The 24,940-nt window shown below is 46.5% G+C and overlaps 2 protein-coding genes across 2 annotated transcripts; both read left to right on the top strand.

Annotated features, from left to right (window-relative positions):
• The first annotated feature begins 4,757 nt into the window (after positions 1-4,757).
• On the top strand, positions 4,758-5,920 carry LOC101756135 (glycine-rich protein 1-like). The gene is made up of 2 exons (XM_004974447.1): positions 4,758-5,254; positions 5,662-5,920. Exons 1-2 carry the CDS (start codon positions 4,758-4,760, stop codon positions 5,918-5,920), a joined length of 756 nt encoding a protein of 251 aa, XP_004974504.1.
• Positions 5,921-6,468: 548 nt separating this feature from the next.
• Positions 6,469-7,372, top strand: LOC101755736 (expansin-A4). Its single transcript, XM_004974446.1, has 2 exons — positions 6,469-6,631; positions 6,747-7,372. Exons 1-2 carry the CDS (start codon positions 6,469-6,471, stop codon positions 7,370-7,372), a joined length of 789 nt encoding a protein of 262 aa, XP_004974503.1.
• Positions 7,373-24,940: the final 17,568 nt, after the last annotated feature.

Raw genomic sequence — 24,940 nt, 5'->3', positions numbered from 1 at the left:
TGAGGAAGAAGTAGACAGAATGGCTGCAGTCCAATCGCATCAGTGCGCGGGGAATCCCAAGTGACGCAGAAGTAGGAGAAGGTAGTCCCATCGTATGGAGTCGAAGGCTTTAGCGATGTCCAATTTGAGGAAAATAGCCGGCACTTTGTTTCTGCGATATCTTCTTGCCGTACTTCGCACTGTCATAAAGTTGTCATGGATACTCCGCGTCTTAATAAATGCGCTTTGGTATTTGGAGACAATTGCATTCATGTGGTGTTGTAATCTCAGTGCCATAGCCTTCGTGATGATCTTGATGAACGAGTGAATGAGGCTTATAGGCCTAAAGTCCTGCACGGTGTTTGCCCCCTCTTTCTTCGGGATGAGTATGATGGTAGCTGTGTTAATTAGCTGGAGGCTGTTGCATCGGAGACCGTAGAACGTGTTTACTGCTGCCATTACATCCTGTTTTATGGTGCTCCAGCATGATTTTAGGAATAACCCCGTAAACCCGTCCGGACCAGGGGCTTTATCCCCTGGCATGCTAAGGATTGATTGCTTGATTTCCTCTTCGGAGAATGGTGAGTTTAGAAATGACAGATCATGCTGGTTGAGGCGAAGAAGGTCCCAATTGAGGTCCACTATGCGTGGTTGGGGCTGCTGCATGGCTGCCGTAAAAAAATCTTGTATGTCGGCCGCTTTTTCTTCGTGTGTGCACTCCCAGCCATTTTCTCTTTTAAGATTCGGTATGTAATTTTTGCGCTTCCTGGAGTTTACTCGCTGGTGAAAAAAACACGTATTAGCGTCTCCGAGTTTAAGGTTTGAGCTTCTGGTTGCTTGATTTTTGCGCGCGCGCTCAATTATGGCTAGCCCCATGACCCTTAGCTTTAGTCTGCTCCGTAGGGTTCGCTCAGCCTCTGTAAGTTGCCGGTGCTCTTGCGCTATGTCGAACCGTAGAATCACATCCAAGGCCATATGCAACTGCATTCTCGCATCCGGTATGAGGCGTCCGCTCCACTCTCTTAGTGCGACAGCTGTGGTGTGGAGCTTGTGAAAGAGCTTGTGAAAAGGCTCGTGATGTGGCGAGTGTGTGGTCCACGCACGTGCTACAGTTTCCGTAAACCCCGGGAGCATTGTCCAAAAGTTCTCAAACTTGAAGGATCTAGGGCGTCTGGGGCCACTCTGATTGGAGAGCAAGATAGGACAATGGTCGGATAGGGAAGTTGAAAGAGCGTGTAGAATGTGTGTGTTGAATGCGTTTTCCCATTCCGTATTTGCAAAAACTCTGTCCAGTCTAACAAGTGTCGGGCTTTGCCTCTCGTTGCTCCAAGTGAATTGCCTATTTTGAAGATGTATCTTGCGTAGATCGGTGTCATCTAGTGCTTGTTTGAATAAATTCATAAGCCTCAGGTTTATCTTGTTATTATTTTTGTCGCTTGCTTTGTAAATAATGTTGAAGTCGCCTAGGACTAACCATTGAGAGCTGCGTTGAGGTCGTTGTGCTTGTATTTCTACTAGGAACTGGGGTTTTTCATTGGATTGTGTTGGCCCGTAAACCACGGTGAGCGTGAATGAATTCTCCGTTTCCTGCATTGCTACTATTGCTGTTATGTGATAAGTTCCTAGCACAATGTCTGTGAGCGCAACGTGGGAGCTGTTCCATAACAGTAGGATGCCACCCCTGGTTCCATTAGGTCCCCCAGCCGGCTTGTATGAGTGGCTGTCAAGCCTGGAGCCTCCTAAATAACTTGCCGTGAATTGGTCAATATTACTTAATTTGGTTTCCTGAAGGCATGCGATGTGGCAAAGGGTTGATGAAATGGTCTCCCGTACTGTATCTCTTCTCGCTCTCTGGTTTAGGCCTCTCATGTTCCAGCACAGGATTTCAAGATTCATGAGGGATTTGTGAAACGCTTGTCCCTGGTCAGCTTGTCCCAGGGAGCAACGCATGCCCACTCCATGAGGCGGTACGTGCACAAGCATTGCAGCACCCACCCACTCTTAGTATATGCAGTGCCCACTAGAGTTGACATGCTACCATTGCTCGTGACACTGAGCACCAGCTGCAGAGAAACACCACGTCCAAGCAGGAAGCATAAGGCAGATAATGCACCAGATCAACATCATAGCATTGTTGCATACAAGCAGCAGGCAGCAGGCAGCAGGCAGCAGCCAGCAGGCAGCACAGACATACTTCTCTTGGTCAACACACGAAGGGGACGAATTGCACAAATAAGTAAAACACCATAGCATTGTTCAGGTGGCAAGATTACATTCGAGCTGAACTGTAGCATAACTGATACGATGATTGAGCTGCAGAAATTAGTGATTGCAGATGTTGTAGTTAACATGATAAGTAGCAAGACTCTATGTGGTTGCTGCGTTTGGATCAGATGATGGCCTGCGTAGCTGCAGTCGCTGCAGCAAAGGCCCCTCCGTGGATGTTGTTGGCGTCTTCCCCTTCTCCCTCCTGAGCTATGTCCCCCTGAAAGTCTTCAATGGCTTCGCCGGCCACCCTGGCCATTGCTTCATCGAGCTCTTGAGCAGTAGGGTCATCAAGGTTGAAAGCCGCCGTCAACGCCGCAATAACATCTTGAGGCACCGGAACCTGGAACATAGACAAGTACTCCTGCAAAGCAACCTCGATGGGCTGTAGATCATCAGTGAGTAGACCTAATTTGCGACAGAGGTTATGTTGCGCTCTTTGAACTGCCGGCATCGGCCTACGATTTGAAAGTCTTGCACTGCGGCGTACCGTCGACATGTCAAAAACGCGTTTTGGTCATCGCGGCTTGGGCGCCTTGCCCTGCTGGTGCTGCGTCTGGTCCTCCTTGCCTGCCTCCGTTGCCTGGAGCTGAAGCACCTGTGCCAGCTTGGTGAAGAAGGCGCTGACCGCAGAGGTTGGCCCGGTCATGCTGCTGACGTTTGCAGTGCTTGTTGCTGCTCCATCTTGCTGCTTCAGCACCTGCTCGATATGTGCATTGTTAGAGGGGCAGTGGTCCCTGTCGGCTGAAGGTGACAGCGGCAGTGGCAGCTCGTGGGTGATTTGCTGGAGGTGCACCTGGAGGCTGTTCAACGCCGCCTCCACCTCCTGGACCGAGATTGGGTCTGCAGTCGTGTCCTGCAAATCATTCAAGCCACCTGTGTCGCCGGGGGAGGTGCGCGCCATCTGTTCAAGAGTAGGGGGGTAAAAAAAGGTGTGGCTGCTGGGTGAGATGCAATCAGCTATTAGAGGTGTAGACGAAGGTGGCGTTGGAGGCTCCTGGTTCCAGCCGGGCGAGAGCTCCTGTATCGTAGTTGTGTCCCCCATGGGTGAGTTGTGGCTGGGCATTGCTAGGTCAACTTTGATGCGATCGAACGCTTGTGAAACCTTGACCGTTGGCTGGCTGTTCTTGTCTTTGCGCCGCTCCCCGGACCAGACTTCATCCCCTTCGTGCGTAAGGTGAAGAGCATCGGCCAGGATGGCCGCTTCGTTGATGTAGTTGTACAGGATGGGCAGTTGGGGAGGATTGTCGTCGGTCTTCCCATCTTGCCTGCATAGAAAGTTTGCAGCTGCCTCCTTCATATTAGAAGCACGGTTAGCGAACAGGAACTTTAGTTCAAGTGCTCTGGCATCACGGACAGGGCCGAACAGGGAGAGCTGATGAGGCATGGAGGTGCCGCTGGGGTGGGTTTGGTGCTGCCGCTCCCCGTGCTTGCTCTCGCCGCCCCAGTTCCGGCGCCTGGGCGAGCGGTCACGCTCAAGGCCGGTGTCGCCGCACGTGCCCTTGTGCGCGTCGGGTACGGTCACCTCGCCCGTGCTGATCGTGGTCGTCGTCGTCATCGTTCCGCCGGCGCCAGACGTTCCACCTGCTAGTGGGATGGTCGTTGTTGTAGCTCCTCCGCTGGCGATCCTCCTTTTTGTCGCGCTGATCGCTCTCCCCCGCCGCACTGCTCCGACCATGGCGAGGATGGTAAGAGCGCGAAGGCGAAAGTTGGCGCTCTACACGTTCCACCCGTCGAGGTCTCGTCTCCCCGTCAATGCACCCAAGGTGCCAGGGAGGGAGCCGGCGGATCGACGACGTGCAGGATGTCCGGTCGTCAAGGTTGACGGACGCGAGGGTGTAGTCCTGGATCTCCTTGAGGTGAAGGATGACGCAGTGCTTGACGCCACGCTGCCACTGTCCCGGCGGTGTCTTGGACACCATCACGTCCTCCAGCCTGGGGTCGCGCGCCCGGCCGGTGAACGTGAGCCAGGCACACTTTGGGATGGAGCTTGGGTTAGCTGTCCAAGCCCAAAGGTTGATCGTCTTCATCTCGTGCGGTTGCTCCAGGTTGGTGTCGATGGCCTCAAGGGCGCAGGTGCTGCCGATGAGCCGTTCCACAATGTCAGCTCGCCAGGCATGCATCGGCATGCCATCAAGGCAAAGCCTGACACGGAAGAGGAGCGCTACGCCTTCAGCATCACGCAGGCTTCTCCACTTGGTGAAGAAGACTTCCACGCCGGAACCTGTAGCCTTCCCCTTCTGGAGAGCTTCGGTGTAGTGGTGACTATACTTAAACTTGATCAAGAAAGCCTCAGGAAAGTGGCGTGAGACGGTCACCTCTCCGTGGCGCAACCTGAACTCCTCCTGATGGCGCGTTCGACGTCACGTGGGTCGACAGGTTCCCAGCCACGCACAGCCCAAGTGACCACCGCCGTCGTCTCCTACTCACGCAGATCGGTGTCGATGTCCCCAGTTGCTTGAACCAGGCAATCCACCTGCTCCGGCCTAGTCGCGGGGTCGCCGAGCCGTGACATGGTCGTCGAGGGTGCGGGTTCGGCGGCGGGGGCAGGTGCTGGCGAGGAGGCAACCGGATCCGGCGAGGTGTCGGCTGGTGGCATGGCGGAGACCGAGCTTGGCGTAGGGGTAGCTGCTAACGAAGAGGAGGCCGAGCTTGGTGACAAAGGGGTTGTTGGCGAGCTAAAGCTCGAGCCTGGCGAAGATGCACCTGTGAAGGCCGAGCGTGGTGAAGGGGGGGGCGCGTCGATCCTGCTCCCTGGCAACCTCCGCGCGACGGGGAGGGCGCTGCATAGACGACCTTGTGCTGAGGCGACGGCCAGTGGGGCAGAGCTTGGTGCGGTGACCGTAGCGGAGGCAGAGGTAGCACCTAACGGGGTCGCAGCAGGACACGGTGTGGTGACCCGGGGCCAAACAGACGAAGCAACGCCTGTTTGTTCTGGCCCGAAAAGCTTGCAGCGTTGGGGAAGGTTGGAGCCGGGGGCGTTCACTGTCGGAGTGTCGATGGGGAGAAGGTCGGCTAGGCGGACTTGAATGGCGCCCTCTCCTCCACTAGTGAGGCTGTCTGACGGCCGTCCAGCCATCCTGAAGAGTGAAGAGGTCGTCCTTGGGCCGCGCTCCGGTCACCTCGGGCACAGCTTCAGAGGCAGCGGGGTGGGAGATGAGTGGAGAAGTCGCGCTGCGGGAGTAGCTGCTCCGGACGAGGCAGTAGTTGGGCGGAGAAGACGTACAGCCATGGGCGGAGTTACTGCAGCAGGTGGGAGCAGTAAAAGCGGATAGAGGAGCCTTACCAGGCGCCGGCGCATGATCACCCCTGACAACTTGCGCGTAGGAGAGAAAGGGCCGGGCGGGGCGTAATTGCTGCGGATCCGGTGAGATTCGTGCTGCGGAGTTTACCTGGGAAGCATCTGGAGTTCTGCAGTTCAAAGTTCAAATTGACGAAAGGGGATCTGTGGGGAAAAGCAGCTGCCAGGGTCTCTGTGCAGGGGCTGGAAGCTGGACGAGGGGCCAGCGGTGGGGACGGCCAGGAGGCCGCGGAGGCTCTGGTTGCTGGGAGGGAGCGGCGCTGGGGCTTGGTCGGCGGGACGGGATGCGCCGCCGCCGGAGGCGCGCGGCGGGGGAGCGAGCTGCGGGGGCATGTCGTGCGGAAGCTGAAGACTTCTGTCGAAACAATCGTTTAAGTTAAGGCTTCAAAACCCACACCCATGTTTGAGGGTACTTAACATTTTGGCGATCCCCAACCCCCTCACTGCTTACCCAAAAAAGATGATAAGAGATCAATAAGTTGACAATCATCGCCTAATTTCTCCCATACAACGAGAAACTCGATGGACAGGAGCTCCCGCTCAATGCATTCAATGGCTGCCCACTTCTGCATTTTTCCAAAAACTTTACCGGAGATTAGGTTTTTCCCCAAGAATTTCCCGTTGTGGAACTTAAATCTCTGCAAATACGAAATTACGAATTCCTCTGCACGCCACCATTAATCAAAAGAATATAGTAGCTCGCTTTTGTCACGCCTTCAAATACGGCAGAGATTCCAATTTTAATTTTACTTGCCTTGCATGGCTGCTAATTTCCTCAAATGATTTTTCGCCCTACTTGTCCGCATTCGTATATATAGCCCACCGTACCCCTTCCGTACAACACAAACAGCGCTCTCTCACAAGGTCAATCTCTCGGCATCGTCCAGTGTTCGTTCGTTCCATCAAGAGCAGGCGCGGGCCGAATGGATCCGAGACCGGCGTCTCGCCGCGCCACCGCGGCCGCGGCACTGCTGCTTCTGCTCGCCGCCTCTCCGGCGGCGGTCACGGCAGCGGCGGTCCACGGCGGCGGCTGGCAGGAGGCGCACGCCACGTTCTACGGCGACGAGACCGGAGCCGAAACCATGCGTGAGTTGATAGGGTCCACCACTGACATGCTTGTGCGTTCTACCTAGTCTTCTTCTTGCTCTAGCACGTAACAATGTAATTAACGACTGCCATGTCAAATTGCCAATGCTTGCAGAGGGCGCGTGCGGGTACGGCAACCTGTTCGAGCAGGGGTACGGGCTGGAGACGACGGCGCTGAGCGTGGCGCTCTTCGACGAAGGCAGGGCCTGCGGCGGCTGCTACGAGCTCCGGTGCCAGGGCAGCTCCTACTGCGCGCGCGGCGGCGCGCCGGTGACGGTGACGGCGACGAACGCGTGCCCGGCCAACTACTCCAAGCCCAACGAGAACTGGTGCAACCCGCCGCTGCGTCACTTCGACCTGTCCAAGCCCGTGTTCCTCCGCCTCGTCACCGACTTCCACGTCGGCATCATCCCCGTGCAGTACCGCCGCGCGCTCTGCGCCAAGCGCGGCGGTGTGCGGTTCGAGATGAGGGGGAACCGGTGGTGGGTCGCCGTGCTCGTCTTCAACGTCGCCGGCGCCGGGGATGTCAGGGCCGTTGCGGCCAAGGGGTCCCGGGACGGGGCGTGGGTGGAGATGCGGCGCAACTGGGGGCAGATCTGGGATGGCGCCGACGCGCGGCTCGTCGGGCAGGGACTGTCGTTCCGGGTGACCAACGGCGACGGCCGCTCCATCGTCTTCGACCACGTCGTGCCGCCGACGTGGACGGCCGGTCAGAGCTTCGAGGGAAAGCACCAGTTCTGAATTTCTGATCGATCTTTTGAAATGATCCATGTATGAAGAAATTTCCACGAATTAATATCGGGGGCATCTATATTTTTGTAACATTTTGATATTCTTGTTGCAAGAACCACAAAACGTGAGTGAATTTTTCAATCTCAACCGATTTTTAGCACAAAGTCAAGCACATTGTTTCCTTCCTAAAAGATGACTGGAATTTTGTTTGGACAAAATAAATAAAAACGGGGGACTGGACGTGTGTGTCAACCAAGACATGGGCTCAAACGGGAAACAAATCAAAGCCCACCTAGCGAAACAAATATTGGGCTGAAACTAGATAAGCAAAGTCCACGAAGCAAAACAAAACAACTGCCGCCCAGGAGGATGATGAGCGCAGCCCACGAGGAGAAAAAAAAAGGTAGTGTCTACCTGCTGCTACTACTGTACTAACTATTTTCTTTTGGGTTTCAGTCGAATTTCCAACAATGGGAAGGTGTGATCATACACTTTTTTGTTAACCAAAGCAAATCGACTGAAAAATTTTCAGATCACAATTACTTCTGAGGCTTCCAATTGCAGTCAGAGTACTAAATCAGCTAACTTTTTTCTTTGTGTCATCAGTCAACTTCCAAACCATATGGTAGAAACAGAAATGAGCAGATCCTTGCACGTGAGCATCTTGGTTGTGTTTCCGTGGATCCAACCAGCTCATGTAGTGTGTTGTTTTTTGTTTAAGAACTCACAGAGAAAACCAAGGTAAAAAAAAAGTCCAAGTCATTAGTTACACCACAAAATATATGGAATTACAAAAAAATAATATGTAACTGTTATTTATGAACATGTAATTAAAAACTTGCAAAGTATAAATTGATACAAGAAAACTCAAATAGGTGGAGAAAAATGAAACGGAAGAGCAAGTAGTTGGCCAACAACATTAATCTTAGTTTGTATAGTATGGAGAAAAATTCAAACAAGAGCATATAACATTTGTTCAAGTGTCATATTGAAAGTGAAACTGCCTTAATGGAAAACAAATGAAAATAAAAGTTCGTAAATACTTTAATAAAAATATAAAGATCACATATTAGAAGGTTATCTTTTAAGTCGCGTAAAGATTGTATGTCAATGTGAGATTGCCTTTTTTTTTTAGGCTGTAAGATCGCCTGTTTTTAGAGAGCACCAATATACTTAGAAAATTATCATTTCAGAAGTTTTAATCAAGTCAGTTATGAGAAGCAGACCACAGACAAAGAGAGGAATCAATCGACCCACCACCAGAATATCTGTTTGAACTAACAGAAAGATCACGTGCAATTGGCCGGGAACCACTACACTGACACGACCCCATAGCACAAGGTTGATGACGGAATAATCACTGTGCAAATAAGCCTGGCGATGTTTAGGGAGCAAGCATTGTACTGCTGGCTACCGACAATACAATGCAAGGACAGAGGAGGATAAGGAACACCTCTCCTTTTAGCTCCCAAGTCAATGCAGGAAAAGGTTTTAAGAAGATGATGATGGGATTGTGGAAGTGTGTATCGATAAACGAATAGGATGAGCAGTGAAACGTCTCCGGAAATTCAAGTCTACGCACCTCTGTGATAGTCTCAGGAAGGCTATCACATGTGAATCCTAGTACAAATCCATATCAACACAGAAATATATATAGAATAGCAACAGAGTAATAATATCATAAATATCGAGTACAACACTTCGGCTCATGCCGGTACAAGTCCATCAAAACTGAATCATGAAAGGTAAAACATCTACGCAACGGAAACACGTAGCATGGCGGATAACATCTCCATAGGCGACTTGAGCGAGGGACCATCCCTAGTCTTCCCATCCATCGTTGTCAAAGTCGTAGTCGGGCTCCGACCCTGAAAAGCTACAATCTACCCAAGAAGCGGGTAGACCATGTCAACTCCCAAAAGCAGCAAGCCAAGGAAACAGGAGAATAATACTATATGCATGGAACAACCTAAATATGGTTGTAGAGGTATATGCAGCAGCAGCAGCAATCAAGGATGCATCAAAGCAATACCATCTCTAAGGTCAACACCTCACATTAAGGAAGTCATTACAAATCACCAGATCCTTCACCCAAGAATCCAGTACCCAAACACACTAGGCGATGTGGGAACTCTCTCCCCTCACATCTCAACGGCAAATACTAGTCTATCTCAAAAAGGGAAGGTAGAAGTAAAAATATAAGTCTAGCCAGAAGTAGCAGTAGTCAACAACACTATCCATAACCAGTGAACATGAACTATAGCTATAGGTTTATACACCCTGTAGAGGTTGTACAACTGTACCCGCACGGATGGAGCCTGAACGGTAGCGATCCATCCAAACCCTACCTAACAGTCAGAGCCCTAGTAAGTGGATAGTACTCTCCTGTTTCTTCGAGTCAAGAACTGTCCTCAACTGCAGGGCATGCTGTCACCAGTTGAGGACCTTGAAGCTGTGAAACCTACCCATGTTGGGGTGCAGTCTTGTCAGAGCAGGTCAACACCTCGAACTCCTTACACTGATCCTCCAATCCGCCTACAGGCTGAGCACTATCCACCACTAGTCTCGAACCGAACCCCACCCATAACGAGGTGAACGGTATGTACGAAAATAGATACTATGACTGGTGGTAAATTGACTCAGTCCTTAGGGGCCGAGAGCGAGCACTCAACTCCATAAGTATGTGCTAAAACACCTGCAATGTACAAGTATGCCACCTGCTCCTCAATGTCAAACAAGGTACCCGCCATAGGCACATGGGGCGGAGAGAGTCCAGAATGCTCTCCCCTGGAAAGGCACTCCCCAATACCAATGATGGCTCGCTCCGCCAAAACACATCAAGGAATCACACTCACCCAAAACACACGCGAGAGTGTACAAGAAATCCCATCACCAAAGTCATGGCATATGCCCATTCATAACTCAAAAGCATGTATATATCACCAAATCCATGGCATATACCCATCCATAACTCAAAAGTATGTATATGGATATAAGTAAGGTGGACTAGCTAGGGGTCTGTAGCTAGTCCACAAGTAGGTAACAAGGAAAACAGGATAAATAATTATCAAGGCATGACTAGAAACATAGTCTATGCAATCAATCATCATCCAAGCATCATCAATAAAGCGCTAGCAACTAAGTATGAATAGGATCTATATGATTGGGAGTGACATGACACCTTATCCATAGTCGTTGGGATCCTCCTTGGTGTAGTTGGGATTTTGAGAGTTTTCCAGGTCCTAGCTCGGGTCTGAACAAAATGAGATACGACGCAATATAAATTAATTGACATCTCATCTAGGCAAAAAATCAAGAAAGCAAAATTTAGAAGATCCAAATAATAGCAAACTAGCTACAAACAACACAAGCTCAATTTTATGAATTTAATACAATTGGTTTCATATTTTTCAGAGTTCAATGAATTAGTTATGAATTTTTAAAGATTAAAGGATTTATTTAACTATTTAATTAATTTTGGAAAAAATATTAATTAGGGTGACACGTGTCAGCTTCTGGTTGTGCCACGTGGCAGCACGGGAGGGTGCCACGTGTTGGCTGACGTCGGCGTTGACTTGGTCAACGTTGGCCGGGCAGCGGTCAACTGGGCCCCACCAGTCAACCGGTGGGCCCACTGGTCAGGGCCCCCCATGTGGGGGCCCGGCCCATGCCATGTGAGAGCCATGTGGCCAACCTATACTACGTGGCACTACCACGTGGCACACACGTGGCCACCCAGGGTTAGCCCGGGATCCGGTGTGCCGGCCGGATGATCCTGTGCGCCATGCTCGTGTAGCTAAGCGTATGGCGCTCGCTTGATTGGCTGGCGCGGGTGTGGGCGCGGCGGTGTGGCTAAGGGCGCGTGGTGACCGCGCCTATGACGTCGCAGCACAGCGCGACATTACAGCGGGCAACATGGCAACGCAGCGCGGCGAGGCTACACGCGACGCAGTAGGAGGCGCGGCGTGGCTACGGCCCGGCCAAGGCTCTACCTTAGGCTAGGGCGAGGCGACGCGTGCGCGCGGTGCAGGGAAGCTCCCTGCCCGCGGCATGGTCAGCCACGCGCTCGGCGCCCTAGGGTTCTAGGGCCGCGGCGAGGGCACGGCTGCTCGGACGGCAACGGCGGCACCTGCACAAGAAGCACAGCATGAAGGCTGGCACAAGAAGCACGGCATGAAGGCCGGCAGCACAACGGCGACGGCAAGCGTTGGCGGCTCAAGGCGATGGCGGCTCGAAGGCCAGATAGGGGTGCCAATGCGGAGAGAAGAGGGAGCGGCGGTGCTCACGGTGGGGCGGAGGAGTATAGCATGGCCGGCTTGGTGGTGACTCGCGGTACGATGATGGTGGCAGTGCGTCCTTGGCTTTGTTCTGGCAGTGGCTACTCCAATGGATGGTGGCTCTGACTCCTCCCCACGGCGGAGGCCTCCTCTTCCTTCCAGCGCTACCTCCCTTCCTCTTCTCCTCTTTTTCTCCCTTCTCCTCCTCTTCCTTTCCCTTCCCCTCTCTCCTCTCAGGCAAGCGTGTCGGTGGCAAGGGAAAAAACCCCGGATGCATGGCGAGAAGCCGGGGCTCTGCATCCTTATATAGCGGCGTGGGGTGCAGCTAGGGCTAGGGTTTGGGGGGTGCGGCATCGGCAAGCGGGCGGCTGAGATGCGGCGGCGGCAAGGCAAGGCGAAGAGGAGGCCATCCACAGCCTCCAGCACAAAAGCGGAGGAGCAAGGGAAGGGTCACGGGCCCACGCGCTAGCGCGGACACGTCCGGTGAGCCCGTCCCATCGGGCACGCACACACTGCATGCTGCGCACGTGACACATACAGCGCGAGGTGGAAGAAGGGGCAACAGGGGCGTGGTGGCTAACGGGCGGGGCTCACGCGTCAGTGGTGGAAAGGAGATGGAGAGGGTCGCGGCGGCCTAGCGGGTTGGCTGGGCCGGTCCGGTGGGCTGCTGCGGGAGAGGCTAGGCAGGACAGGCCGGTTGGTTGTGGGCTGACCTAGTGGGTTAGATGTTAGGTTAGGTTTCATTTTTTATTTATATTTAGTTTAAATTTTGAATTAGATTCAAAATTCAAATGCACTCATTTTTTAAAGCCAACAAAATCCATAAAGTGTCAAATCAAACTAGCACATAAGTTCTGAAATTAAATTGAGATTTAATTTATTAGGGAATTTCTAGAAGAGAGTAGAATTTGTCTTCTATTTTCAAATGAGCACACAATTCAAACAAGAAGTTTTAATTTTTTGAAATTTCACTCAATTTAATATTTCCAATTTTTGGAATATTACAAGTAGACTTTGCCCTTTGCCGTAGGGTAAGCTCCAACATTACGAGAGCCCTAGCAGCTTTGTTCATCTGGCATTTCTGCTAGCCTTTTGTGCCTCGTGGATTCAGCCACACGGCGCTATTCATCTGGTGCCCTTTGTTTTTCCTAACAAAATGACATAAAGTTGTTTCAGCTTCTGCGTTCTAAGATGTTTTGTCCGCTGCAAGCTAGCGTTTGTGTTGAAAAGATTTGCATTGGATCTACATGATCTTGTGTTAACCTATTCACCTTAGATAATTCAGGATTGGACCATATGCAGATCATGCATATCCCAGTCATCTGTTAAATTTAACCATTTTTTATTATGTTAGCTTAGTGGTTATCAAATAGATTAGCAACAACCAAAAACTAGTGGTCATACTGATTGGGTTTAGTTGTAGCTATAAACTGATATTTAATCATCACCAACCGGTCTAATGAAAGAACCTAGAAATATCAGAAATCTAGAAACAGATTAAAGTTTATGAGACATGTAGGAATACTTCTAGGACTTTCCTGTTGTATACGCTCATGCCTTAGAGTCCTACTTGATTTCTACCAGGCTGTCCTACATGGACATGTACACTTTGTACTGACTATATAATGAAGGCAAGGCAGCCGTATTGGCTTGTGCCATTCTATACTAACTCTTACATGGTATCAGGTAGCCTCCTTCTCCAATACATCTAGTTGTCGTCGAGAAAATCTTGCAATTGGCAACATCGGCGCTAATGGCGTTGTCAAGCTCCTCCGTGTTGGTTCTCTTCTCAATTCCCATGTCTGAGAAATTCACACGAGATAATTTCCTGGTGTGGCGAGCCCAGGTTATACCGGCAATCCGTGGTGCACGCCTCGTCGGGCATCTCGATGGATCTTTGGTGGCACCTCCTCCTACTGTTGTGGTGGAAAAGGTGGACAAATCAAAGGAAGAGCATGAGAATTCTGCATATGTGCATTGAGTTGCTCATGATCAGCAACTCTTGGGGTATCTCCTGTCATCTATGACCAAAGAAATTTTGGTTCAGGTTTTGTCGCTTGAGCATGCCTCAGAGGGATGGACAGCAATAACATAGATGTTCTCTTCTCAATCAAAGTCGAGGATTATGCAGCTAAGGTCTCAACTCTCTTGTGAGAAGAAAGGTGACAACTCTACCGCAGCATACTACATCAAGATGAAGGGTTTTGGTGATGAGATGGCAGCACCCGGAAAGAAGATTGATGATGATGAGCTTCAATCCTATATCCTTAATGGGTTAGGTGCTGATTACAATCCATATGTTTCGTCGATGTCTACAAAAGATAACCTTACCTTGAGCGATCTCTATGCTCACCTCCTGTCATACGAAGCCCGCTTGTCTCAACAACACAATGAGAATAATAATTAGTTCTATTCTTCAGTTAATGCCACTACCGGTAGTCGTGGTTTTTATTCTGGAGGACGTGGTTCTTCATATGGTGGTCATGGCTCCTTCTCTGGACGAGGTCGTGGCCGCAACAATGGTCCAGGCCGTGGCTTTCATTCCTCTGGTCGTGGTTTTCCCTCTGGCAGTCGAGGTGTTGGAAGTTCTGGTGATGACTCCGATGATGTGCTGGTCTGTCAATTGTGTGAATGCATTGGCCACACAGTCCTTGAGTGCTAGATCCGGTTCAAGAAAAACTATGTTCCTCCTCCCAGGCAGAATTATAATGCCCCCAGATCTGCATCTGCAGCTGTGTCTTCCTATGGCGTAGACACTAATTAGTATGTTGACTCTGGATCCACAGATCACATTACCAACACTTTGGACAGTCTTAATACATGGGAGAAATATGCTGGACATGATCATATCCATGCAGCTAATGGCAAAGGTATGGACATTTGTCACATTGGTAAATCTATGATTCATACTCCCAATCGTAGTTTTTCTTTCAATAATGTTTTTCATGTTCCCTCTACATCTAAAAATTTAGTCTTTGTCCATAAGTTCACTAGGGATAATAATGTGTTCTTGGAGTTTCACCCTACCTTTTTCTATGTTAAGTATCTGGACACCAAGACTCCTCTTCTTCACAGTAGATGCCGTGATGGCCTTTACCCAATGCCTCCGATTCCTTCTGCAGAAGTTCATCATGTTTTCAAACCTTCTATATCATGGTGGCATCATTGTCTTGGACATCCTTCTTCCATCATCATCAATAAAGTTCTTAGGGATAACAATCTCTCATTTAGTCGTGATTCTAGTAGTTTAGTTTGTGATGCTTGTCAACAAGCTAAAAGTCATCAGTTGCCTTATCCCACTTCAAGTAGTATCTCATCCTCTCCATTAGAGTTAATTTTCTCTGATTTATGGGGTCCGGCTCCAAAATCCTTTGGTCATTACCAATATTATGTAAGCTTCATTGATGACTTTAGTAAATTTACATGGATTTATCTTTTCAAAAATCGTTTCGAGGTGTTTCAAGTTTTTCTTAATTTTCAACAATATGTTGAATGATTGTTTGATAAAAAGATTCGTGTTATGCAAATCGATTGGGGTGGTGAGTATCAACGATTACATTCCTTTTTTCAAAAAGTTGGCATTGTCCACCATGTTTCCTGTCCTCGTGCTCATCAGCAAAATGGCTCGGCTGAATGCAAGCATCGACACATTGTCAAAGTTGGCCTTTCCCTTTTAGCTCAAGCATCTATGCCTTTGAAGTTCTAGGATGAAGCTTTCTTAACTGCTACCTATCTTATTAATAGGACTCCAAGTTGTTTCCTTGATTTCTCCACTCCTTTCACTCACCTTTTCCATGAACAACCGAACTACTCCTTTCTTCAAGTGTTTGGTTGTGCATGTTGGCCCAACCTTTGTCCCTACAATCGACATAAACTTGAGTTTCGTTCTAAACGTTGTGCTTTTCTTGGCTATAGTAATCTGCATAAAGGCTACAAATGTCTTGACATATCTTCTGGTAGAGTTTATATCTCACGTGATGTGGTTTTTGATGAGAGTATCTCTCCCTTTGCTGATCTACATCCTAATGATGGCCGTATTCTTGCATCACAAATTCTTTTGCTTTCACCACATTTGTTAAATTACAATGGGGATATGAATAATAGTGTTTATCATGTGCCTAATGCTTCACTCGAGCCTCTGTCTGTATCTTCTGGTTCTAGTCCAGGTTAACCATCAGGCGATCAACCTGCTACTGATCAAAGTCTGGCATTTGTTCATATGTTTCCCCTCTCAAATGGTGTTGTTTCCATTTCGGGGCTACACGACACGGGTGGTGTCCTTCCCGATGGAGACTCTTTGCCTCATTCGGATGTTGCCGCTGCTACTAGAATTCGAAGCGATCCCGAGGTAGATTTGGCATCGTCGCTACCAGCATGTCCGGTTCCACCACCTGTCCAGGCGCCAGGTGATTTTCCGCCCGAATCGTCTCTGCCTGCGCCTCAGCCGCTTGGATCTTCTATGGATATTATATGTGCTGCTTCTCCTGGTGCGTCTAGGTCTGGACCCTCTACTAGATGACGACTTCCTCCCCCAAGTCCGATGAGTTTAGCTCGGCCAGTTCATGCTCCTATCCGTCCTCGCACTCATCTGCAGGAAAATATCCGCAAACCAAAAACTTTTACTGATGGGATGGTTCACTATGGTTTTCTAAGTGAGATTCAGGAACCAAGATCTCTGCAAGAAGCTCTCTCTTCTCAACAATGGAAGAGTGCTATGGATGCTGAATCTGATGCTCTCATGAAGAACAGAACATGGCATCTTGTTTCTCCTCAATCTGGTCAAAATATCATTGATTGCAAATGGGTTGACAAAGTTAAAAGAAAGTAGATGGTACTATTTATTGCTACAAAGCACGCTTGATTGCCAAAGGTTTTAAGCAACGATATGGTTTGGATTATAAAGACACTTTTAGTCCAGTTGTCAAAACTGCCACTATTCGCCTTGTTTTGTCTTTAGCAGTTTCCAACAATTGAAATATCCGACAACTAGATGTTCAAAATGCATTTCTTCATGGTGTTCTGGAGGAGGATGTTTTCATGCGACAACCCCCTGGGTATGAAGATAAAAATTGGCCTCAAGGAGTTTGCAAGCTTGATAAATCTCTTTATGGACTTAAACAAGCCCCTCGAGCTTGGTATTCTCGGTTGAGTGCTAAGTTACAACAACTTAGATTTCATGCTTTGAAGGTTGATACATCTCTCATTTTCTTTCAGCAAGGACATGTCATCATCTATTTTTTGGTCTATGTTGATGACATCATCATTGTTTGCTCAAACCATGGTGCGGTTCAGCAACTATTGGATAAACTTCGAGGGGATTTTGCTCTCAAAGATCTTGGTCCTTTGCACTATTTTTTGGGTATTGCAGTCTCTCATTGTGATGATGGCCTACTGCTAACTCAAACAAAATATGCTCATGAATTGATTGCAAAGGCTGGATTAAATGATTGCAAGCCGGTACTAGTCCTCTCTGGTGCTAGTGACATGTCATCATCTATTTTTCAGGAGTCTTGTTGGAGGGTTGCAATATTTAACTCTCACCCGTCCTAATTTATCATTTGCTATCAATAAAGTCTATCAATATCTTCATGCTCCGACAACACTTCATTATACCGCCGTCAAAAGAATTCTTCGGTATGTTAGTGGCACTGTTGGTTATGGCTCGAAGCTTATGAAGTCATCTTCTACTATTGTTAGCGCCTTCTCTTATGCGGATTGGGCTGGTTGTGCTGATGATCGATGGTCCACCGGTGGTTTTGTCGTCTTTCTTGGCTCTAATCTTATATCCTGGAGTGCTCGCAAACAAGCTACGGTGTCTCGATCTAGTATAGAAGCGGAATACAAGGCTTTGGCTAATGCTACAGCCAAGGTTATTTGGGTACAGATGTTACTTTCTGAGTTGGGAGTTTCACAGCCACGTGCAGCTATTCTTTGGTGTGACAACATTGGTGCTACATATTTATCTTCTGATCCAGTTTTTCATGCCTGGGCAAAGCATATTGAGGTGGATTAACATTTTGTCTGCAAACGTGTTGCACGGAAACTTCTTGACATAAGATAATTTCTAGTAATGATCAAGTGGCGGATGGTTTTACTAAAGCTCAACTAGTGCACAAGTTACATGAATTTTGTAACAATCTCAACTTGTGTAAGTTGTGATTGAGGGGGATGTAGGAATACCTCTTGTACTAGGACTCTCCTGTTGTATACTCTCAGACATTTAGAGTCCTACTCGGTTTGTACCAGGCTGTCCTACATGGACTTGTACACTTTGTGGTGACTATATAATGAAGGCAAGGCAGCCATATTGGCTTGTGCCGTTCCATACCAACTCTTACAAGACAATCTATATGAGCACAAAATCCATGGATCCCTGGCCAATGCTGAGCATTAACTTGTCAAATTAAACAAAAAAAAGCACTGACACCATGTTTCACATCTACCAAACATATGCTCAAGAAGATTCTTCGAACCAATTTAGGTGATGAGCTCTGGCGTTCACCCTAAAGAAAGGAACAAAAGTCGTCATGGTTACCCTATTTACGGGGCCTTCTACCAACCGTGCAGCTCAGCTTTGTTCCTAGAGAGATTCCTTAACTTTCCCATGTTTATCATTTGTACTCTTATTACTTCTGCATTTTGCAACCTCTAAAAGTGAGAAGGATGCGATCGGTCTTTTTTCTTTTGATAGCAACAAAGCTCTTATGGTTCCTAGTGATTAGGAGACCAGTTCTTGTGTCAATGGTGACAATCCAAACCTGTTGATTCGAAAGATGGGTACATGGTGTGCCTTTACCAATGGGGACACATCTTTCACTGCCCATTTTTTGGGATCTAAAAAGCTGGAGACCGTAGCTCTCTGTACCGAACCAGGTCTCTCTCTTTTGATGGTAGTTGTTTAACTCCTTGTTGATTTTTCAGTGATTCATAAATTCCCAAAAACTGCAGACACGCATAATGCCTTTGAATTCACAAGTGAGTGAGTGACTACTGTATGTACGTAGGAGCAGAAGATGACAATGGACGATCTTGATGGTTTGGACGCATACTTGATGGCATGAATACCGATATCGACATCATTTGGTTCTGATGTCTCCATGGAGAGAGTCGAGAGATGGAAAGGGAAAGAGAAACAAAGCGAAAACGCATCAAGGGCGCAAGTTGATCAAGGAATTGAGATGGGCTTGACTTGCTGAGTTTCTCCAGAAAGCTAAGGAGGAGTTAGACAGGTTATTTGTCATGTTGTAAACAATAAATGGAAAGAAACAGCAGATAGTAAAATAAGCAACAGAGATGGAGGCCACATTTTTTCTGAAGATGTTTCACCGTACGTTCTCTGTAGCCAGGTTGAATCTGGACACTCACGTTCCACTTATCTAGAAGCGGATCTTGAGCTGAACGAGAAGGCAAATGTGCGTACAGTTAGTAACAGGATCAGCGGCAACAGCAAGCACCTCAAAAACACATGTTGAGGTGCACACTCTAGTGGTAGAATCATTGCAAAGTTTTGGACTTTTGGGTGCATTGAATCATAACTGTTTCAACGAACACAATGAAAACATTGATCGACAGGATCATCAGAGAGATACGGTGAAAAAGATTAAAAACCTCATCATAGAGGTTGAAATGAATTGATGTAACTAGTCCGTCCAGTAAGCAGCTATGTTTTGTTACTTCACAACCGCCTCAGAGATTGATTGTTTACCCAGTAAAGTTGAAGAGAAAAGGAAAGAGACGACTAAATGATAAAATTGATTAATCGACAAGTTCACGCCATCATATGTATGCATTGCTCTCATTCTTTTTAGCAATCTCGATCTGAGAAGTTGTTGAAAGCTTTGTCGTTCTTTACGAGTGCAGCATAATAAAAAAGAGAAACAGCTTTTTCTTAATATAATCCTAGATATATATATGAGCAAACGGACGGCTATAGTGACTCTCAGGTACCATAAAATTTCTTGTGTTTTAAAATTTGGTAGCGTATAATTCTGCGGTAGCTCCTAGTGCCTCCCAATATATTATTATAAAAACACTTAAAATGAAATAATATAATATCTTTTCTGGGTAGAAATGAAATAACTGTAATACCCAACTGAAGGAAATTTTTATAGCTCATTCCATCTAGAAGAAAGTGAACACACAGCAATAATACGGTTCTCGTTTAGCTAAGCCTGCATGTGATTCTCGTATGCACCAGCAAGCAAGCAAGCACTTGAACACACGTGTACCAGAGGTATGGAACAAAGATTTGGTAGCATGTATGATTGTGTAGAACTGTGTTGCAACAAAACACAATAGAGAAATGCGCACATCAATCTATCTACAGTTCCTGACGATATATGATGGCAGAACAGAAAGAGATAGAGGAAGAAAAAACAAATCTCTGCATCTTGGCTTGGTAGCATGTTATAGCGACAGAATGCATCTTTTGGCGTTGTCAGCCAGGGCCTTTTTGACAAGCTATGCAAGCATCACCTTGCAAAGTGCCCTCGAGGAAAACATGGTGCCCTTTTCTCGCGGTATTTGTCATTCCCACTACCATAGTTCCATCCATCATAAGTTCATAACACATATATAAATATATAAAAAATTGCACATAGAACCTGATTTGTCATGTAGCACTTTCTCGTGTGTCAAGAAAGCACCTCTCTTATTGTTTCTCTCTGATTGGAAGGTGGAGATGGAAAACACCAAAAAAAAAAGAAGTGGGAAAGAAGGAGATCAGCAGGAGAGAGACAAAAGGGAAAAAGGGCTTCTGCTGCTAGCTCGGCAGTCATCTTCTCTGCAGGCGTAGTTTTGATCCGGTGAAAAGACATCGTGGATCGTTGCATAAATGCTGACTGAGTACACATGTGTATACATGACTCAACAGCTGACCTAACGTCCACTGTACAGCTCTACTGCCACCTAGCATGGCCTGCTTCCTGTTCCTCAAACATATGCAGCTGGCATGGTGTACTGATGAGCTTACTTCTTTCAAGAGCTGCATCAGGTTTCAAAAGTTCTTATTTCAAACTTGGGAAAGGATTTCTCGCAGTCTTTTTATATCCTGAAGAAGACTTAATAAAAATAAACTATTAAAGTATAAGTTGTTCATTTTTTCCCATCAATTTAAACTTTTGGGTTCAACTGTTTCGTGTATAAATATGCATACGAGGTTGATGAGTGTCTCGCGAGCCTCGAGCTTTCATATTGTGTATGGGCCGATACGTACTTACACCTTTATGAAGATTACGATGTTACATACAGCGTGTAAATTAAGGACAGGTGCATGCAATGTGTACCGTGTCCACTGTCCCATTCTAAATTGCATCTAGAAGAGAGAAAAAAAACATGCATGAGAGCTACGGAGTTAGGTGAGGTAGCGAGAGAAAAGCTACCGTGACCCATGACAAGACGCTGCTCTTTACTTTTTTATTTTTACATGATCGACGATCATGCTGGAAAGTTACATGGCCTGATTTTCACCCTTCGTTTTAACCTGCTTGCGCATGATTCTCATGACAATGATGCCCCAACGGCATACTGCTCATCGTTTTCTTTTGTCGCGACCCCGGCTTCGGCTTCCTTCACATTAAAAAGCCGAAGTATTCTCGAACAATGACTGGACATTTCACGAGTTTATGAACAAGTAGAAGCTGGAATTCCAGGACGCATAAGTTGCCACCTTGTACTGGCTTCTCCCATAAGCTGGATGTTTTGACGAGGCATGGCTACCAAATTATGGGGCCCAGGTTACCGTCGCCAACACAGTTTTTTTTCCTTTTTTTCTTCAGTGAAAGGCACAACCACGATGTTCAATTGTTCATCAGGGTTCTGGTGCGTGCAGTATATTTGCCTGATAAAGGTTTACAGGTCAGTTATGAAGGTAGCATGTGGTGGTTACAAAAAGGGAGAGGTCTAGTGGATGTTGTGGTCTGATCGACCATGATTAGTGTGTTGCATTGGGCCATCATGCATGGCAGACACACAACTTTGTCCTCTGACCCGACCCATTTCATGGGCTCTTGCCCTAAGACGTTGAGCCTAATAATGGACTCTTCTGAGGTTCTTCTTCCCCCTATGGGGTTGACTTGCTTGCCCCCGGCTCCATGATGTTGTACTACTCTATCTATTTGCCACATTGGCAAGAGACGACATGTTCTTTCCATGAGAAATCCATTTACATAGTATATAATAACTTAATATGGTATTGAGTTAGCTGCCATTTTCCCCAAATCCTGTAAGATTCTGGCAACGAATTCCACACTCAGGGGATAGCAAAGAACGCACTGAGGGGGCTTCCACTAGGTTAAAGGGTCCATGGCCCCACCTTAATTTCTCCTCAGATTTCTCGAGCAAGCATTTAATTCGACCACTTGTTCTTTTTTTTCGAATCACAAAGCACAAACGCACATGCTTACATACACACACGCACACTCACCCGTACGAACACAAGCACGCAATAACCATACTCCAATGATTGAGCACCTTCGAAAGGCTGAGCCGACAAATCTTCGACATTGACGAAGTCACCACTGGCCCCTCGCTGTCGACGGGCACATCACCTGCCACTGAAAGAATAGCGCCGTTTGAATTCTGGAATAAATCCAAAAAAATGTGAGCTCTTGTGCTGAGTCGAGAACTCGAACCTGGATGGACAGGTTTCACCACAAGGAACCTTAACAGCTGAGCTGTGGTTAGTTCGCAATTCGACCACTTATTTGATAACAAGAATAACATATTGGGTATGTGATTCTTTTGGCTTGCACCCAATACTCGTCAAGCTCCACCATTGGTGTACAATAACTCGAGCAATAAGTCTCACTCGAACAGTTGAAGATGGCCACATCAAATTGGCTAAGCAACTACAGTAGCCAGCTGTTTGATGGGATGTTGTAGCCAAATGGTAAAGTTCTCCTTTCCCATAAATCTAGTCTCATGAATCTTTGGTGTATACCGTATAGTAAGGGTCCTAGGCTACTGGATAATAAGAAGCTCCTAGGCTACTGGCTGATTTTGTATAGAGGAATGAACACAGCTGCTGGGCCCCAAATATAATGGAAATGTCTGTATACTCAGTTTGTGGTGCATGCACAACATTATTTTAAAGAAAACTCCAAAACATTAATGCACAATGGCTCCACTTATAATGCATCACCTGGTGACAGAAAGGGATGCAGCTATAGCAGACAATTTATGCATGGTTTCTACTCCCAATACATGATTCGTTGATTCTCTGAATAAGGAGCCAAATGCACCTATAGTTCCTATGATTGTCACTGCTCAAAGCTCCTCCCATGCATTACTATATGTGCATGCCCTTGTCTTCTATTGGACTGGATAGCATTCCCTTTGGCAATATGTCCCTAGAATTTCGGGGATAGTCACCTTCCACGTGAACACAAACAAAATGTTCACTGTTTCTGGTGCTTTCTTGCTACTTGCCAAACTCACCTATACATATGCACTCATTCGTCGCATGACAGTATGGCATAGCTTCAAATAATGTACACGCATTGTACTTCAGCACCTATCTGGACAGAAATTTCTGATCTTCAGATATTCTCTTGTTTATCTTTGTCAGCTAGTGTATAAATCAAGTGGTGATTCTCCTTTTCTCTTCTCTCTTTTTTCCCCAAAAGATATAACAACTTGTTATTAGAAACTAGTCCATCACTCCGTGCTCCTGCACGGGGTAGGGGTAATAACTTTAAACGGCATAATTATTAGAAATTTATGAATAAATATGGGTACGCAATTTCTTATTTTTGTTATCTCCCTCTCTCCCTCTTAGTGCGATCTCTACCACTAAGAGGTCGTAATTTATATATAAATATAGGGGGTTAACTTTAGATTATTTTCATAATGGCATATATAGGTAATTTAGATATACATTTAGCGAGTTATTTTATACTGTTCTCGGCATATATAGGTAATTTAGATATACAATTAGGGAGTTATTTTATATTATTTTCATAATGACAGAGGTGGGTATTTTTCTTGAAAACATAATTGATCCATGGCTATTATTTTTTAAGATTATTAGAGTTTAAAGGATTGATTGCCAGATGCTTATGATTTTTTGAGAATTTCTAAAACTCATTCTTTTTTCAAGCATCTTATGAGGATTGACATGTATGCTCCATAAAGAAATCTCTAATTCGTAGCTGCAACATGAGGTGGCTCTTGATTTTACTAACCTTACTATTTACATTGTATATTAGTTGTACAAGGGTAGTTAAAAAACGGCTACGGAAGCTGTGACGTGCCCTTTTATGTTATTTAGGAAAATGTAAGCTTGATCTTGAATTGACTAGTTGAAGCTAGCGTTCCTCCATTCACGAGGCAATCTAGCATCATGTCATATCCTTGAGACATTTAGTCACGGCTAGAAACATGACAGCACAGGTTCATTATTAGTTTAGCTTTCTCAGAGTAGTGGTAGAATAACCATTATCTTTCCTTTTCCTAGGGCAAGAAAAACAGCATGCATGGTCCAATATATTGTATTCTAAGAAAGTCAAGTAATCTAGTATACCTAGTTTGTGAATCGTAATCTCGTATACTTCGACATTTAACCAAACACAACGATGGGCATAAATAAACTAAGATGTGACTAGCTAGTTAGGAGAACCATAAATTTGACCATAGACAGAGATAGAGCATATCATGCTAGCTAAGTTTTAGCCTTGGATGCCATATCAAATCAAAACGGTGTAGCTAGTTAGGTACCATTATTGATCCTAGTGAAGTAATTATATAGCTTTTATTCTTGAAAAGAAAATCAATTAGTGCCTCTGTTGAGAGTGAAACTAAATTATGAAGTGAAGACATCTAATAATGTGCCTCGATAAATATGCCTCCTCAAACATGGTAAACAAATTTAATTTTAACGTATCTAATTAAATATAACTAGTGACTATCTAAAAACAAAGAAGAGCAGGCTTAGCAATGCAGCAGATCGATCGAGTCCCTCACTTATGTCGCCCTTCGACTCTTCAAAAATACAGATTTCAAATTCAAACTGGAAGGACGGCATTTGAAAATTCATAAAGCCAATTAAAGAAAATTTTAAAAATCAATTAAGAGTCAAATTCAAAAATTGCATAACTAATACATATATACACCCATGCGAAATATATTGGGATGATGGCCGCAGCTGCAAGCTGAAACATGCTTTCAGCCTGACATGTATATATCTCACATATCCCCCGATGGATCATTCAAATTCCTGTGACAAAATAATTCAACCCACATTCATATTCATTTCTTTTCCCTGTCATTGTAGTTGGAAATGATTTTATTGAAATTGAGACAG

The sequence above is a fragment of the Setaria italica genome, chromosome VI, assembly GCF_000263155.2.
Source record: "Setaria italica strain Yugu1 chromosome VI, Setaria_italica_v2.0, whole genome shotgun sequence".
NCBI classification, from domain to species: domain Eukaryota; kingdom Viridiplantae; phylum Streptophyta; class Magnoliopsida; order Poales; family Poaceae; genus Setaria; species Setaria italica.
The sequence above is the reverse complement of the archived record's forward strand: the minus strand, read 5'-3'. Positions and strand labels throughout refer to the sequence as shown.

What these genes read in the sequence shown, in the direction of transcription:
- LOC101755736 (XM_004974446.1), top strand. Translation starts at nt 6,469, where the DNA reads ATGGATCCGAGACCGGCGTCTCGCCGCGCCACCGCGGCCGCGGCACTG. An exon ending in GACCGGAGCCGAAACCATGC is followed by an intron (nt 6,632 to 6,746) that starts GTGAGTTGATAG and finishes CAATGCTTGCAG; the next exon opens with AGGGCGCGTGCGGGTACGGC.
- LOC101756135 (XM_004974447.1), top strand. Translation starts at nt 4,758, where the DNA reads ATGGTCGTCGAGGGTGCGGGTTCGGCGGCGGGGGCAGGTGCTGGCGAG. An exon ending in GGAGTGTCGATGGGGAGAAG is followed by an intron (nt 5,255 to 5,661) that starts GTCGGCTAGGCG and finishes GGAGTTCTGCAG; the next exon opens with TTCAAAGTTCAAATTGACGA.